The sequence below is a fragment of the Mastigoproctus giganteus genome, chromosome 10 (assembly GCF_048544385.1).
Source record: "Mastigoproctus giganteus isolate SK-2022 chromosome 10, ASM4854438v1, whole genome shotgun sequence".
Classification (NCBI taxonomy): Eukaryota; Metazoa; Arthropoda; class Arachnida; order Uropygi; family Thelyphonidae; genus Mastigoproctus; species Mastigoproctus giganteus.
Window position 1 is genome coordinate 18,280,901 of NC_143584.1, and position 16,681 is coordinate 18,297,581.

The 16,681-nt window shown below is 34.5% G+C and overlaps 1 protein-coding gene across 2 annotated transcripts in view; it reads right to left on the reverse strand.

The window, feature by feature from the left end:
* Window positions 1–16,681, reverse strand: part of TH1 (negative elongation factor complex member TH1) — a 157,035-nt gene that overhangs the window by 60,156 nt on the left and 80,198 nt on the right. For both annotated transcript variants that reach the window (XM_090383793.1, XM_090383792.1), the window contains exon 11: window positions 14,897–15,033. In XM_090383793.1, the coding sequence (XP_090239919.1) occupies window positions 14,897–15,033 (137 nt within the window). The remainder of the gene's footprint in view (window positions 1–14,896; window positions 15,034–16,681) is intronic.

Sequence of the window (16,681 nt, forward strand, 5' to 3'; positions counted from 1 at the left end):
CAATGAATTATTTTTGAAGTCCACCTATGTCTAAAATCCACTGTTTTACACCATGGAAAAACTGTATCTGAAAATTAAGACTGGTACTGTATTGCCCATATTGTAAATGTAACTACGTAAGCATTCACTTGATGGGGGAAAAAAAAACTTAAAAGATGCAGCAGGAGAATTCATTATTACATCCTTTACTAAATTTTTTATCTTTCTGAATGATTACACCTTTCCCCCCTTTTTTACCCCTTTGGTTCCCACTTACTTTTTGACTGTGCTAAATTTGAATTTTCACATTAATACAGGGCAAGGGGGACATTAAACACAAAATTTACACATACTGATACATGAAAAATAACGATACCATTCACAAATATAGTCATTAGCATTAGCAAGGGCACATGATGCAAGAAAGCAAGCTTATATAGCATCAGCCAAAAAAAAAACACACACACACACACCCTTCTTGTTTCACCCATCCACTCGCTCCAAATGTTTGTCTAGTTCTGCCTTGAATCTGTTTAAGTTATCAACTTCTACAACGACAGATGGAAGTTTGTTCCAGCAACCAACCACCCGCTGGGTAAAGGCAAACTTCCGCACGTCTTTCCTCAATTTAAATTTATGTCCTCTCAGGCGATTATTCTGAGCAAGAGGAATAATCCCATCAGCATTGAGCATGCTCAAACCATTCAAGGCTTTATACACCTCAATCATCTCACCTCACAGGTGCCTTGTCTCCAGACACTGTAATTTGCCATATTGTCATATTGATACTATTCATAAATATGTGAATGTGTTTGTTTGTTTGTTGTTTGGTTTTTAGGAGCATTAGCAACTAAGGCCATATTGCTCCGGGAATATGCGGTGGTCATTCCCTGACCTTTCTGTATTTGGTGGTGACGGGCTCGAACCCCGGTCTAATCAAGAAGCGTGTGCTACGCACTGTTGCTCCTTCCCACCTGGCTACGGAGGCGCCTATGTGAATGTGTGTGATATTTCTTATAAATAAATTATGCTTCCAGCACTTTTATGAACAAAATATTTTTACTTTTGTATGCCTTACAATAGATGTATTTAATCCTTTTATGTATTCATTATTGACTTTAAAGTAAGTATTTAAGTAAAATAAAGCAGAAATTACAAATTATGTATATTTAGAAGAGTGAAGAATTTATTTATTTACAAATGATGACTCTTTTGAAATAATTTTCAGTGATACTCCTTAGATCAAAATGATCTGTGCACCCCCCCCCCCTAATAAGTCAATTGTAAACAGGATTTTACTGTATTATAGATGTTTTCTTGGTGTTCTTATTGATTTCACAGGTTATACTAGAATTTTAATATTCTTGTTTCAGACTTGTCTATAATTCATATTGAATATTCCAACTTTTACCTAAAATAATAATTTGAGCCATAAACAAGTACTCATGCAAGCTAATTTAAAAAATGGTTTGACATTTGCAAATATTTATAGTACTATTTTTATTTTTCAAAATTTAATGGTCCTAGATATATCCATCATTAATGTCACTTTATTTCACTGCTTATAAGAGAAATCACGTTTAATTGAACAAAAAATTCCATTTCTTGGTCTGCTTATTGAAGATATCAGAAAATTCAAGCTCAAGAATAATAAAAAAAAAAATGAGAAAAAAGAAACACTAATACCAGCTTAATCACTTAAAATAAATTAATCAACACTACAATTATTGATAATTAAGTCTTCAAGAATTATTGAACAGGATCCTAGCTTTCATATTTGGGTGAATGAAGTTGATTTAAAAACAACTCAGCACAACATCTCTTCCATTATCAGGAAAAGAAAAGAAATTTAGATCTCTCACCCATTTGTTTATTTTATGCCACTATTTTCCAAATGGCAAAACATCGATCTGAAATCACTAATAATTCTAAGCTTTTTTTTATTTTAGTAAGGATCTAAAAGTTAAGGCACTACCAGATACTGACTTAAGTTTTACAATGATATTCTTGTAGTGTATTTTTTCAATACATACTCTGTCATCTATTTATAAGCATTCTGTGTGTTTTGGTATATGTAATACACACACTTTAGAGTTCCCCCTAAACTAACCTTTAACTTGTCTTTCCCATGCCAGATTAAAACATGCCAGCTGGCTGGATGCCCACAAAATTTCTATTTCATCATCATCATCAGCCATTTTCAATCCACTGCAGGATGAAGGCCTCTCCAGCAACTTTCCAGTTCCTTCTGTTTTGAGCACTGGCCCTCAATTTACTACCCACAAACTCATGAATTTTATCTATCCATCTCCGCTTTTGTCTTCCAGGTTTTCTTCTAGCTCCTCTTGGGTACCATTCTATTATTTTCTTAGTCCATCTGTCATCATGTCTTCGAGCTATGTGTCCCGCCCAAGACCATTTTAGTTCTTTAGTTTTGATAAGAATGTCCTTTACTTGAGTTTGCTGCCTAATCCATGTGTTTCTCTTCTTATCTAACAGTCTGATTCGCAATATAATTCGTTCCATTCTTCGCTGTGTAGTTCTCAGCTTCTCTTCCATTCTTTTGGTGAGTGCCCAAGTTTCACTTCCATAAGTTATGGTGGGGAGTATACATTGGTTCATTATTTTACGTTTCAGACAAACTGGGATATTGCTCTTCAGTATGGGACTATATTTCCTGAATGCTATGCATCCAAAATTTATTCTTCTCTTGACTTCCAGCCATTTATCATTATTACAGCTAATAACTTGTCCCAGATAAGTATATGACTCCACCTTTTCAATTACTGCTCCTTCAATCATTATTTCCCTTTCTGTGGCATACTTGTTCATCATTACTTTTGTTTTAGCCATATTCATCTGTAGTCCAAAATCCTTACTAACTGTGCATAACTGATTAAGATTTTCCTCCAATTCTTTGGGATCGTGGCTTATGACCACAATGTCATCTGCAAATCGTAAATGGTTTAGGTACTCTCCGTTCACATTGACTCCTTTCTGCGACCAGTCTAATCTTCTGAGAGCTTCCTCAAGGGCAGCAGTAAACAGCTTCGGAGATGTTGTGTCTCCTTGTCGAACTCCTTTCTCGATTTTAAATTTCCTACTGTCTTTGTCTAGTCTAATAAAGGAGGTAGCACTCTCATATATTTTCTTCAAAATCATAATATATGGGGAATCTATGCCTTGTCTTTCCAGTGCCTGAAACATTGCCTTATGCTGTATGGAGTCAAATGCCTTTTCATAATCCACAAATGCCAGGCATAATGGTGTTTTATATTCATTTGCCTTCTCCATTAGCTGTGACATTACATGAAACTGATCCATAGTTGAGAATCCTGTCCTAAAGCCAGCTTGCTCTTTTGGTTGATTCTCATGAAGTATTCTTTCTAATCTGTTAGTAATGACCCTTGTGAACAACTTGTAGATGTGGGATAACAAGCTAATTGGTCTATAATTTCCAATTTATCTCCTTTCTTATGCAGCAAAACTATGATTGCATTATTCCACTGCTTAGGCATCACACCTTTTCTAATGCACTTCGTGAAGAGCCTTGCCAGTTTTTGTGTTATGTCTCTTCCTCCCAATTTTAACAACTCTACAGTAACTTCACCTTCCCCCGGGGCTTTCTGATTCTTCATTTTCTTCAATGCATGTTCTACCTCATCAGGAAGAATATCGGGTATGTCGTATGTGTTGCTACTTTGCAATCCATCTTCCCCACTGCTGGCATCATTCCCTCGCTCCTTGTATAATTCTCTATAGTAGTCTTCTGCTATTTGAATTAAGCCTTCTCTGCTGTTTATAAGTACACCATCGCTATTCTTCAGTTTCAGTATCATTTGTCTTTCTGTATTACTGCTCATGACTGCTGATTTAAATCCTTTGTTTCCCCTTAATGCTTGTTCTACTTTTCTTGTGTTAAATCTTCTTATATCATCTCTGACTCTCTAATGGTTTTGCATAACCCAATATACTCAATTTTTTCCTTGCTCTTTATTTTTCGCCTTCGGTTCATCATAACAAGTGTTTCTTGACTAATTTTTTCGTCTTTGGATTTCTTTTTCCCTATAGGTTTCTTGGGCTTTATCACTTTCAGAAAGTTGTAATATTCCTCGTCAATATCATGGTCCTGAGAAGTCTGCAGAAGCTCAAACTTGTTCTTAAGTTCCAGTACATACTGCTTTTTCTCCTCTTCTGTTATCTCAAAGACCTTTGTGTTATTTACTCGAGTCAGTTTTTTCCTTTCCTTTCCTACATCAAGTGTATATCTTACCATTTCTATTTACTTTACTGTAAAATGAAGCTATATTTCTATCAAGGTGCTGTAAAACTTGCATGATAAAATAAACTTTTCTCATGAATGAACTATTTTATTAAAATCTCAAAACACAAACACATATATACAGATAAATAAAAATAACAAGAATAATAAGTAAACGTACAGTTCTTCACAATGAACTAATTTCATACAAAAGCCAAAAGCTAGCATACCACAAACCTTATGCTAAAGGTCAGTCTGACAGCTGATCTCCATTCTGTGAAAACCTTTTCATAGTAGATTTTAATAAGGACAAACTGTAAAAATTTGTTATATACAACTTTGCATAGAGTATATATTCCCACAGAGTTATATACAATTTTGAATGGTGCCTCCGTAGCCAGGTGGGAAGGAGCAGCAGTGCGTAGCACACGCTTCTTGATTAGACCGGGGTTCGAGCCTGTGACCACCAAATACGGAGGATGCAGAAAGGTCAGGGAATGACCACCGCATATCCCAGAGCAATATGGCCTTAGTTGCTAATGCTCCTAAAAAAAACCAAATAACAACAAACAATTTTGAATATGAACAGTTTATTTCTGTATTTAAAATAAATATTTCTTCTCTTTGTCTAAACTTCTTTTTATCTAAAGTGCATGTGTGCATGTACACACACCATGGATAAACATGGCACTATGTAAAGTCAATAAAAATTTCCATATACAGTAAGTGCCGGTTATAGTGATCACTGGTTATTAGAATCATCCACTCAATGGAATCAAATTTCAAAGAACCAATCCAAATCAATAAAATGCACTATACTTTCATCGTTTACTAGAATCATGTTTCGGTTATAAGAATAAATTTTGAATGCCTCTGTGATATTTTTCTAAAGCACATTTCTGGAGGTCACAACCATAAAACAATATGCAGTTTCCGATTTATTGGACTTTTCTGTTAGTGCAATAAACTCGATCTTATTCATTTGCGATAATACTGATAGCTGGAATTCTGTGTTTTCACATTATTAGGGTGAAATGTATTTCCCCTTCGCTGAAATCTGCTCTTCATTTCTATATCTAAACTTCGTCTCACTTGTGTGTGTCATGTGCTTTGTTATTAATTGATGCTTATCTTTTTTACTGTGTTTTAAATTTTACTACAAAAAAAAAAAAAATGTCAGTGAATAGAAAGAGAGTGAATTTGAGTGTAAAAGATAAGTTACGAATTATAGAAACGTACGATAAATTAAACTTGGGCAATATGTCTCAAAGGGAAGCAGCAGTAAAATTAGGAGTGCCTCAGTCATCTTTATCAAAATCGTTAAAATCACATCACACATTAAACACTAATGTGATTAGTGAAACCAGAAAAAGGAAGCATGAAGGAAAATGCCAAACAGTAGATGAAGCTCTGTTCAAAATAGGCCAGTTCATTTAATGTGCCAATCAATCGTAGCATTCTTCTTCAAAAAACTAATGATTTTGTTTAAAAACTACACGAAGAGTTTAAGGCGACGGATGGATGACTAACAAGATGGAAGGAGAGGCATGAATTGTTTACAAAAAACTTCATGGAGAAAAACAGTATTCCGATAGTTCTGCAGCTGAAACCTGGTTGAAAACCTCTTGGCGAACTGTGTAAGCACTTATAATCCTGAAGACATTTTTAATACAGATGAAACAGGGTTGTACTACAGAGCTATCCCAGACCACTGCATGATTTTTAAAAATTCCTCTGCATCTGCAGGAAAGAAGATCAAGGACAGGATTACAGTTCATGCAACATGACGGGAACAATCAAGATGAAGCCGTTAGTTATCGACAAGAGTAAATTGCCTAGATGTTTTAAAGGAGTAAAACAGCTGCCTGTCGAATATGCTAACAATACCAATGCTTGGATGAAGATTATCTTCGTAAATGGGATTTGAAATTGGATAAGAAAAACAAACAAACTGCATTGGTTTTGGACAACTGCCCAGCTCAGCCAAAGTTGACTTTGAAAAACATTGAATTAGTTTTTCTACCTTCAAATACGACCTCTCGATCAGAGAATAATAAAAACCTTTAAGACCTTATATGAGGCGAAGAATCGTCCAGTCTATCGATGAAGGTTTGGGAACATCATCTGATATCGCAAAGCAGATAACTGTTCTAGATGCACTTCATATGACAATGAGTGCCTGGAATGAAGTTTCCAAAACCTGCATTAGCAACTGTTTCAAAAAAATGTGGATTAATTATTCATGATGGGCAACTAAGTCACAATACTGATCACGTTGAAAAGGCTAAAGACATGGGTGAACAGGAGTTTAATGATTGGGTGGACATAGATGGTGATCTACAAGTTACTATAGCTTTAACGGATGAAGAAATTGCCCAGTCTGTTACTGATAATTTCGCTGAGGAGGAGGAATATGAACCCAAACGAATTCCAGTTATGAAACAGCAAACTCATGAAGCTATAGCCGTCCTGAGGAAAGCGTTGGAAGAAAGTGGTGCAAGTGATCGTGAATATAGACTGTTATACATTTAAAAATCTATAAAATAAACTTTGTAGTGAAAATTTAAAGCAATCTAAAATAAGTGACTATTTTAAATTATAACCATATTACAAAGTGTTATGTTTAATTAATATGTATATTAATTAAGCTATGTACGTAAGTATAAATTTATTTTTACTTTGCTAACCTGTGGATAAATTTATTTTTATTTTGTTCGGAATGTAAAAATCGGAAGAATATTCCAATTTTTATGTATCTTTTAATCGGTAATAAACCTTTGGTAATAAAGTGTAAATTTGTGCCTTATATCTTTATTTTTATAGCCTCTGGATAATATTTGTTGATTTTCGCTTATTAGAATCAAATTTCAATTTGCAAACGTGATCACTATAAATGGTGCTTACTGTATTTCCAAGCACTATCTACATCTGAATATGGCCAGATTTAATGCTCTCCTATTCTTATTCCTGCAGTAGGAATTTCACTATAGACAAGCTTCAGAGAACCTGCCGAAAATGTCTCAAGCTCTCACTCCTTTATTCAAACCAGCACTTTGTTCAAAACAAACATTCCAAATATTGGAAATGGGGAATGTTTCCCACAAATTGCATGTGCCTGCAGTATGGCAGGGGCCCTATTTTGATGGAAACAAGAAAGAAGAGTTTAGTCTCTTGCAGGAATTTGGCCTCTACATGAGAAGACGGTGTCAAGACTAATACTCAAGATTTCTAAGCAGTACAAGCTAAAGATTATAATGATTTATGCACCAACATCAAGCCATGATGATGAAGAGGTTGAAGAAATGTACACCGAAATTGAGTCTTCTAGATGAGCAGAAAACCCACTACACTATTATTATGGGGGACTTCAATGCTAAGGTTGGAAAAAGACAAAACAGTGCAGAAAGGGGAACTATAGGAAATTTTGGAATTGGTGAAAGAAATGAAAGAGGTGAAAGACTTGTGGAATTTGCAGAATCTCAAGGACTGTCAGTAATGAACACTTTTTTCAAGAAAAGGGTGAACAGAAAGTGGACATGGAAGAGTCCAAATGGATTAACAACTAATGAAATCGACTTCATCCTCATAACAGAAGATATATTGTGAATGATGTTACCGTCCTGAATAAGGTAAATGTTGGAAGTGATCACAGAATGGTAAGATGTACACTTGATATAAATGTAGGAAAGGAAAGGAAAAAAATGACTCGAGTAGTAGTAGTAGTAGTAGTGGCACTTGATGCAAGAAAGCAAGTGTAGGAGCTTATGCAGCATCAGCCAAAAAAAAAAAAAAAAAAAATCACACCATACCCTCCAATTGCCTGTCCAGTTCCTCCTTAAATTTATTTAACCTATCAACTTCCACAACGACAGATGGAAGTTTGTTCCAGCAATTAACCACCCGCTGGCTAAAGGCAAATTTCCGCACATCTATTCTACATCTATCCTTTCTTAATTTGAACTTATGTCCCCGTAGGTTCGTATTCTGAACAAGTGGGAGGATCCCATCAGAATTCAGCGTGCTCAACCCATTCAAGGCCTTATAGACCTCAATCAGATCACCGCGCAGGTGCCTAGTCTCCAGCCACTGCAATTTGCAGAACTTAAGCCTCTCTTGGTAAGAGGATCCCTTCATTCCCCTCACCAATCGTGTTGCTCTTCTCTGTACACGCTCAAGCAAATCTACATCCTTCCTAAAATGAGGCCTCCAGACCTGTACGCAGTACTCAAGGCGTGGCCTGACCATTGCCTTATACAGAGGGACAATCACCTCCTTTTCCCTGCTAGCAAAATTCCTATATATCATTGACAAAACCCCATGACCTGCCCTAGCAGCCTGTCTACATTGCTCAGAAAACTTCATATCTGACTGCACAATTACTCCCAGGTCTTTTTCATTTTCTACCACCTTAAGTGTAGTACCACACAGTTGGTACGTTTCTCTGGGGTTACTTCTACCCATATGCAGTACTTTGCATTTGTCAAGGTTAAACTTCAGTTGCCACTTCTTAGCCCATCTGCCCAAATTATCTAGATCCTGTTGCAGTAGCACACTGCCATTACTGTCATTAACAACCCTGCCAACCTTCGTGTCATCTGCAAACTTCGACATTAAGCCTGATATACCTTCATCAATATCATACAAATAATACAAAGGTCTTTGAGATAACTGAAGAGGAGAAAAAGCAGTATGTACTGGAACTTAAGAACAAGTTTGAGCTTCTGCAGACTGCTCAGGACCAAGATATCGACGAGGAATATTACAACTTTCTGAAAGTGATAAAGCCCAAGAAACCTATAGGGAAAAAGAAATCCAAAGAAGAAAAAATTAGTCAAGAAACACTTGTCATGATGAACCAAAGACAACAAATGAAGAGGAAGAAAAACACTGACAGGGAGAAAATTGAGTATACTGAGTTATGCAAAGCCATTAGAAAGAGACTCAGAGAGGACATAAGAAGATTTAACACAAGAAAAGTAGAATTAAGGGAAAACAAAGGATTTAAATCAACAGCCATGAGCAGTAATACAGAAAGACAAATGATACTGAAACTGAAGAATAGCGATGGTATACTTATAAACAGCAGAGAAGGCATAATTCAAATAGCAGAAGACTACTATAGAGAATTATACAAGGAGCGAGGGAATGATGCCAGCAGTGGGGAAGATGGATTGCAAAGTAGCAACACATACGGCATACCTGATATTCTTCCTGATGAGGTAGAACATGCATTGAAGAAAATGAAGAATCAGAAAGCCCCGGGGGAAGATGAAGTTACTGTAGAGTTGTTAAAATTGGGAGGAAGAGACATAACACAAAAACTGGCAAGGCTCTTCACAAAGTGCATTCGAAAAGGTGTGACGCCTAAGCAGTGGAATAATGCAATCATAGTTTTGCTGCATAAGAAAGGAGATAAATCAGAAATTGGAAATTATAGACCAATTAGCTTGTTATCACACATCTACAAGTTGTTCACAAGGGTCATTACTAACAGATTAGAAAAAATACTTGATGAGAATCAACCGAAAGAGCAAGCTGGCTTTAGGACAGGATTCTCAACTATGGATCACTTTCATGTAATATCACAGCTAATGGAGAAAGCAAATGAATATAAAACACCATTATGCCTAGCATTTGTGGATTATGAAAGGGCATTTGACTCTATACAGGATAAGACAATGTTTAGGGCACTGGAAAGACAAGGCATAGATACCCCATATATTATGATTTTGAAGAAAATATATGAGAGTGCTACCTCCTTTATTAGACTAGACAAAGACAGTAGGAAATTTAAAATCGAGAAAGGAGTTCGACAAGGAGACATAATATCTCAGAAGCTGTTTACTGCTGACCTTGAGGAAGCTTTCAGAAGATTAGACTGGTCACAGAATGGAGTCAATGTGAACGGAGAGTACCTAAACCATTTACAATTTGCAGATGACATTGTGGTCATAAGCCACGATCCCAAAGAATTAGAGGAAAATCTTAATTAGTTATGCTCAGTTAGTAAGGATTTTGGACTAAAGATGAATATGGCTAAAACAAAAGTAATGATGAACAAGTATGCCACAGAAAGGGAAATAATGATTGAAGGAGCAGTAATTGAAAAGGTGGAGTCATATACTTATCTGGGACAAGTTATTAGCTGTAATAATGATAAATGGCTAGAAGTCAAGAGAAGAATAAATTTTGGATGGATAGCATTCAGGAAATATAGTCCCATACTGAAGAGCAATATCCCAGTTTGTCTGAAATGTAAAATAATGAACCAATGTATACTCCCCACCATGACTTATGGAAGTGAAACTTGGGCACTCACCAAAAGAATGGAAGAGAAGCTGAGAACTACACAGCGAAGAATGGAACGAATTATATTGGGAATCAGACTGTTAGATAAGAAGAGAAACACATAGATTAGGCAGCAAACTCAAGTAAAGGACATTCTTATCAAAACTAAAGAACTAAAATGGTCTTGGGCAGGACACATAGCTCGAAGACAAGATGACAGATGGACTAAGAAAATAACAGAATGGTATCCAAGAGGAGCTAGAAGAAAACCTGAAAGACAATGGCGGAGATGGATAGATGAAATTCATGAGTTTTTGGGTAGTAAATGGATGGCCAGTTCTCAAAACAGTAGGAACTGGAAAGTTGCTGGAGAGGCCTTCATCCTGCAGTGGATTGAAAATGGCTGATGATGATGATGAGAAGAGGAGAATAAAATTCTGCACTGTTCAATAATGAACAAACACAAGCAATGTCAACAAACACATCTCCATACTGTAACAGATCTACCAATTTCTGCTGACACGGCACACTCACACTGATATACATTCAACTGACCATAACAAGATCAAGCATGATTCACAACTGACCAATATTTTCAGAATGAAATATGAGTATTGCACTTTGAAAATAAAATATTCATAATGGTTTATTTAAAAAACAAATATCATAACATAATGGTCACATAAGCTGATTTTTTTTTGAACTTATAATGCAGTCATATACAAATGGCAAAAAAAAAAAAAAAAATTCTGCAATGAAGGATAGGGAGTAACATTGAAACAAGCATCCCTCTGGTATTGTGGAAATGGGCAGCTTCGATATATTTAAAATTGATGCAACAAATTATTATCAGCAGGGATGGGTAAATGAAGTTAGTAAAAAGCTTTTTTTTTTTTTTTTGGTTGATGCTGTATCAGCTTCATATAATTTTGCCAGTACTAATACTGGCTATTTTAAAATACTCATATTAAGCTTCAAAGGACAGCTTGCATTTACACAGATAAATCATATATCATTTGAAAAGTTCCATCCAGGAACTGAATTTAATTTTTAAACAAAAAATTAAGTAACTGATGCATTTGCACATATGATTAACTAACATTATAAATCAGTTAAATAAGGAATTACAAGCACAAAGATAACAGCTGAACCAGTAGTGTAAAAGATAAGAAGGCTTCATGTGTTTTAATTACTTTGCATATAAAGGATCAAATCTAGACATAACTTCCATCTACTTGGATGACAAATATCAGAATCTGACATATTCCAGGTAAAGTAAAATTGCTACTTTGCATATACATTGTAGAAGTATGCTAAATGTGTAATCACGGTACTGACACAATTTCTAATACACATGCTCAAATATCTTTGAATGAAATCAACTTTTCAAAAAAATTTATTATCAAATTAAGTCAGCACTTTAAATCTTACTCAGAAGCATCCTGAGTTAGGTCAGCTAGCGTAATTCAATACTGTAATAAACCCATCATCATTAATTTCTTCATCACCAATTTGTCACTGCCATAACACTATTACTTGGGGAGCAATGAACACATCCAGTAAGTGTGTGATAACCATGCTATCATACAGTTTCCCAATCGTTTTGAACATGTGACCCCGGAAATCAATTTCACTTCATTTATGACTGCACAAAATGAGGGAACATTAGCCAAATGTGTATACATAATTTGAAAAAAAAAAAAATAAATAAAATTAAATTAAATTAAAAAACCCTTATGTTAACCCTGTATTGGTTGCACAAAAATTAAAAATTTCTGTTCCCAGGAAAATTTGAAAAATCAGCAAAAAAAATATAAAAAAAAAAATAAAATAGAATAAAATAAAAACAATAATAATAAAATAAATAAAACAAAAAATAATTTAAAATTATTCTTTTCATGCCACCTATAATTTCAATCTTTTCCAAACAAAACTGGGAAAAATTCAAACATATTTTTAATTAATTTTTGAAAATTAAAATTCACTTTAGACCTGTCAGAGCGTGAATACAAATTTAAAAATTGCACCCTTCAACCTATACTCTGATTTGAGGAGAGCATGTCAGTAACAGGAGAACCTGCTGCATGAAAAGTGAAGTGCATATGCAAACATTTTGATTCCAGATAATACATCAATGTCACAAAGCTAGAAAGTGTTACAGATTGGAGGAAAGCATGCAGCAGTAAAGTGACATTACTATCAATATCTCTTCAATCAAAACGTGCATATACAGGCACTCCTCTAACAAACAGCTTACATACAACTCGCAGATACATACAAAGCACAAAGCTGTTATGTTCGGTTATAAGAATCAATTTTGAACGCCTTTGTGATATTTTTCTGAAGCAGATTTCTGGAGGTCACTACCATAAAACAATTAGCAGTTTCTGGTTTATTGGGCTTTTCTGTTAGTGCAATCTATTAAAAACGGGTAGCAAACATGATCTTATTGCATTGCATTTGCGATGATAGCAACAGCTGGAATTCTGTGGGTTTTTACTTTACGGTATTATAGTGAAATGAGTTCCCCTTCACTGAAATCTTCCATCATATAAAACACATTAATAAATTTTCAGAATCTTCTCTTCATTCCTATTTTTTGAACTTCGTAAAGTTGTTACTCTGTATCTCACTTGTGCGTATTGTCTTAGTTACAATCTGTGCATGCCATGTTCTTTGTTATTGATTGCTTATTTTCTTACTGTTTTAAATTTACGACCAAATAAAAAAAAAAAAAAAATCAGTGAACAGAAATATCAATTAGTTACAGTATTAATTATGTACATATGCGTAAATTTATTTTTATTTTGCCAAAGTGTAAATTTGGGTTCTATATCTTTACTTTTATAGCCTGTGGATAATATTCCTCCTATTTTCGCTTATCAGAATAGCCATTTAATACAATTAAAATTCAGTTCGCAAATGTGATCACAATGACCGGTGCTTACTACATAAACTGTAGTAAAGCCATTATCAACCCACTGCAAGATGAAAGCCTCCTCAACAACAATTCATACTGAGGGAAATGGACCATAATTTGCCATGCTGGTCCAGTGCGGGTTGGCAGATCGACCATATTTAACAGTCAGGGGCTTGAACCACGGTCTACTCAAAGAGCGTGTGCTACTGCACTCCCAACCACTCGGCTACTAGTAAACGTTATTTTATTGTGGAGAGTCCATCGTAAAGTGATTTGATCATAGATTAAATTAGATTAGTTTTGAATGAATACTGTACTGTACATTATTATTCATTGTATGTTTTTTCAGCCTCATTTAACTCTGTTAAAAATCATAAAATGCTGTACATGAAGAAGTTTGTTGGGGGTTATAATCTCAGTGTGTTGTACTGTACTGTACATGTATTTTGTATCTACAAGACAGAAGTTGGACTTACGTACATGAAAAAAACCAATTAAGTACGTAAGTCGAGTGCCTGCAATTAGGTTTAACTTAATTTTCTGCACCCAGTTGAAAAAAGGAAAAAAAAAAAAAAAACATTTTCAACAACAGGTATTAGGAGTTTCAGCTGTGTGGATGTAGTAGATGAGGCACAAATTGCTATTAGTCATGCGAAGTCAATTCAATTGCTTGTGAGAAATGCAGGGTTAAAAAAACGATAATTATTTTAGCTAATGCAACACCTCTCATAATTCAACTGATAACTTTAATCAGCTGTGCTGTAAGATAATACTAAATGCAGTAACTTTCACTTTACACAAATGCATCACAAAAGGTACACCATTTAATGGTAATATGGGAAAGTTTTTTTCTATTTCAACCCAAACTAGAAATCACCTTCCTTTTAAACAAAAGTGCTCTATGTACTCAAAAAAAAAGTCACTTCCTTAGGAACACAAAACAAAAAAAAAAGGAAATACTCATTATTCATCCCCAAATATAACCTTAAGTTGGGAGGCTCTGCTCTAGAGGCAAAACTTAAAAATATCAAATGAGAGCTCATTCCTTCTGTGAAAAGTACTAAAATGTCAGTATTGATTAGATCAGCCATTGAACGTGGACAGTAACAGATACAGATTTTAGACAGACTGGTTGAGCAGATATCTTAAGCAATTTGCTCCAGTATTTCTGGCAACCAAACTTAATCCTTCACTGAATGACATGGAAGATCTCAGCATGAAATTAAAATTTCTATATATCATTACTTATCCCAAGACTAGAAATGAGTGACAAGTAAGTAGACCTGTAAGTTAAAAAAAAAAGAAAAAAAAAAGCCTTGTCTAAAATTTCTGATTACTAAGCAAAGCAGCATATACTGATTGATATCTGTTAAAATACCATTATATCTGAAATTAGTTTGTATATCAGCTAAAAAATGGGTCGCCATAAAGTAAGAACAAAACACTACCTTATACACTGGTACAATGTTCCAAGTTCTGCAATAAGCTCTGAAGATCCTTTCCTCTCATTACAAATTACATGAACTTTTTCTACAGCCTGAGATGTTGTTTTTACTTCCTCTTTATTTAAAGATTTTCTCACTCCCTGCAAGAAAGAAATAAATAAAACAATTTTATACAATGTTCCAAGCTAATTACACCTTAACATGTATTACTAGTGCTGTTAAGAAGATATACAAGCTAATAAAATATTAAAAATAGCACATCTTACATCCATTTACAAATTTTCAACTTTTGTGTTTTTCCTCCTGAAATATGGTACAACTCTTGGATTTTGATGGAACTGAATGCAAATTTGAAGCAGATACTGCCTAGCATCCACAGAGCTTATTTGAATTTTTAATGAAATTTTAACAAGTATTACAATAATGGACATCAAAATATAGTCAATTTTTTTTTTTATTTAATTTTTCTTTTCTGATTATCAGAAGCTTCTGATCAATCAAGATATTACAGATTATCTGGGAAAAAAGCCTAAATACACTTCTTTCATGGAAGTGTATTTTAAGATATATGCTACAACCAAGATTTTGGTTTGGCTTGTAATAAGATCTCAATCAAGATTTTATAGTTGTCTGCTCTTGCCTAAAAAAATATTCATAAACTTTCTTGAAGGATTTCCAAGCTTTCAGTTGCAAAGTTTTTAATAATAGAATATTAAAAACTATAATAATAGTTTTTAATATTTTAATATATTTCAACTTTTTTTCAAAATGTTCACCTTGCAGTAAACCAGGGCTACTACACAGAAGGATTAGAAGAAAACACCACCAGCTGTTTGAAAATGGTGGATGGTTTCTCCATCATGACAATACCCTCGCACACACACAACACACTTTCAATCCAAAAATTTTTTCAGCAAAAAAATATTCTTGTAGTACCCAATTTCTGCCCAACCTTGTCACATGTGCTTCTTTTCTTTCCCCCAAACTCAAAATGAAGTTGAAAGAACAAAGATTTGATGATATTCTGACCATCTGACAGAACTCAACCAGCTAACAGTTGAAAACTTCCAGTGATCATTCTAGAAAGCTGGTTGGAACATCGAGACACTTGCATATCATAAGGAACAAACAATTTTGAATTGAAGAAGACTGCTTAAAAAAAATATACCCTAATTGCTATAAGAAAAATGTATCTAATGCATAATAACGAAGAGGTATGAACCACTGAAGGAGCATATTTCCTTTACATTTTATGTGCCTTTTCTGTAATAATCAGATAACTGATAACATCACATTTTCAGTACATAGTTCTTAAAATAATATTATCCTTACAAGAATATTAAGAAAACCTTTGAAACTTTCAATTTCTTATAACAATTCCACACTTCCAGATGAGGCACTGTTTGCAGAGAAAGCAATTTATAGTGAAGCATATAAATTGACAAAGAACTACTCAGCTACATAATCAAAGCATCACATGTACATATGCAATATCAATAAGGATGACATTCCATGGTCATAAGCCTAAAGGTCTTGGTTTCTTTCTAAAGGTGTACAGTGACTTCATTATATTTTATGGTTTTACTGTGCAGTGCTAGCATATCAAAATGCAAATCTAGAGAGCTGAAGGATGATTTTTAATGTAAACCATAAACTAACAAAGCTTAACAAAAACAGAATGCATTCGCATTCAATACTACAGTTGTTTTTGAAAACACACAATTTTATATGCTTCTTTCAACAAACAAATTGTATGGTTAATGTTAAGCAGAATCATGGAGCTTTCTG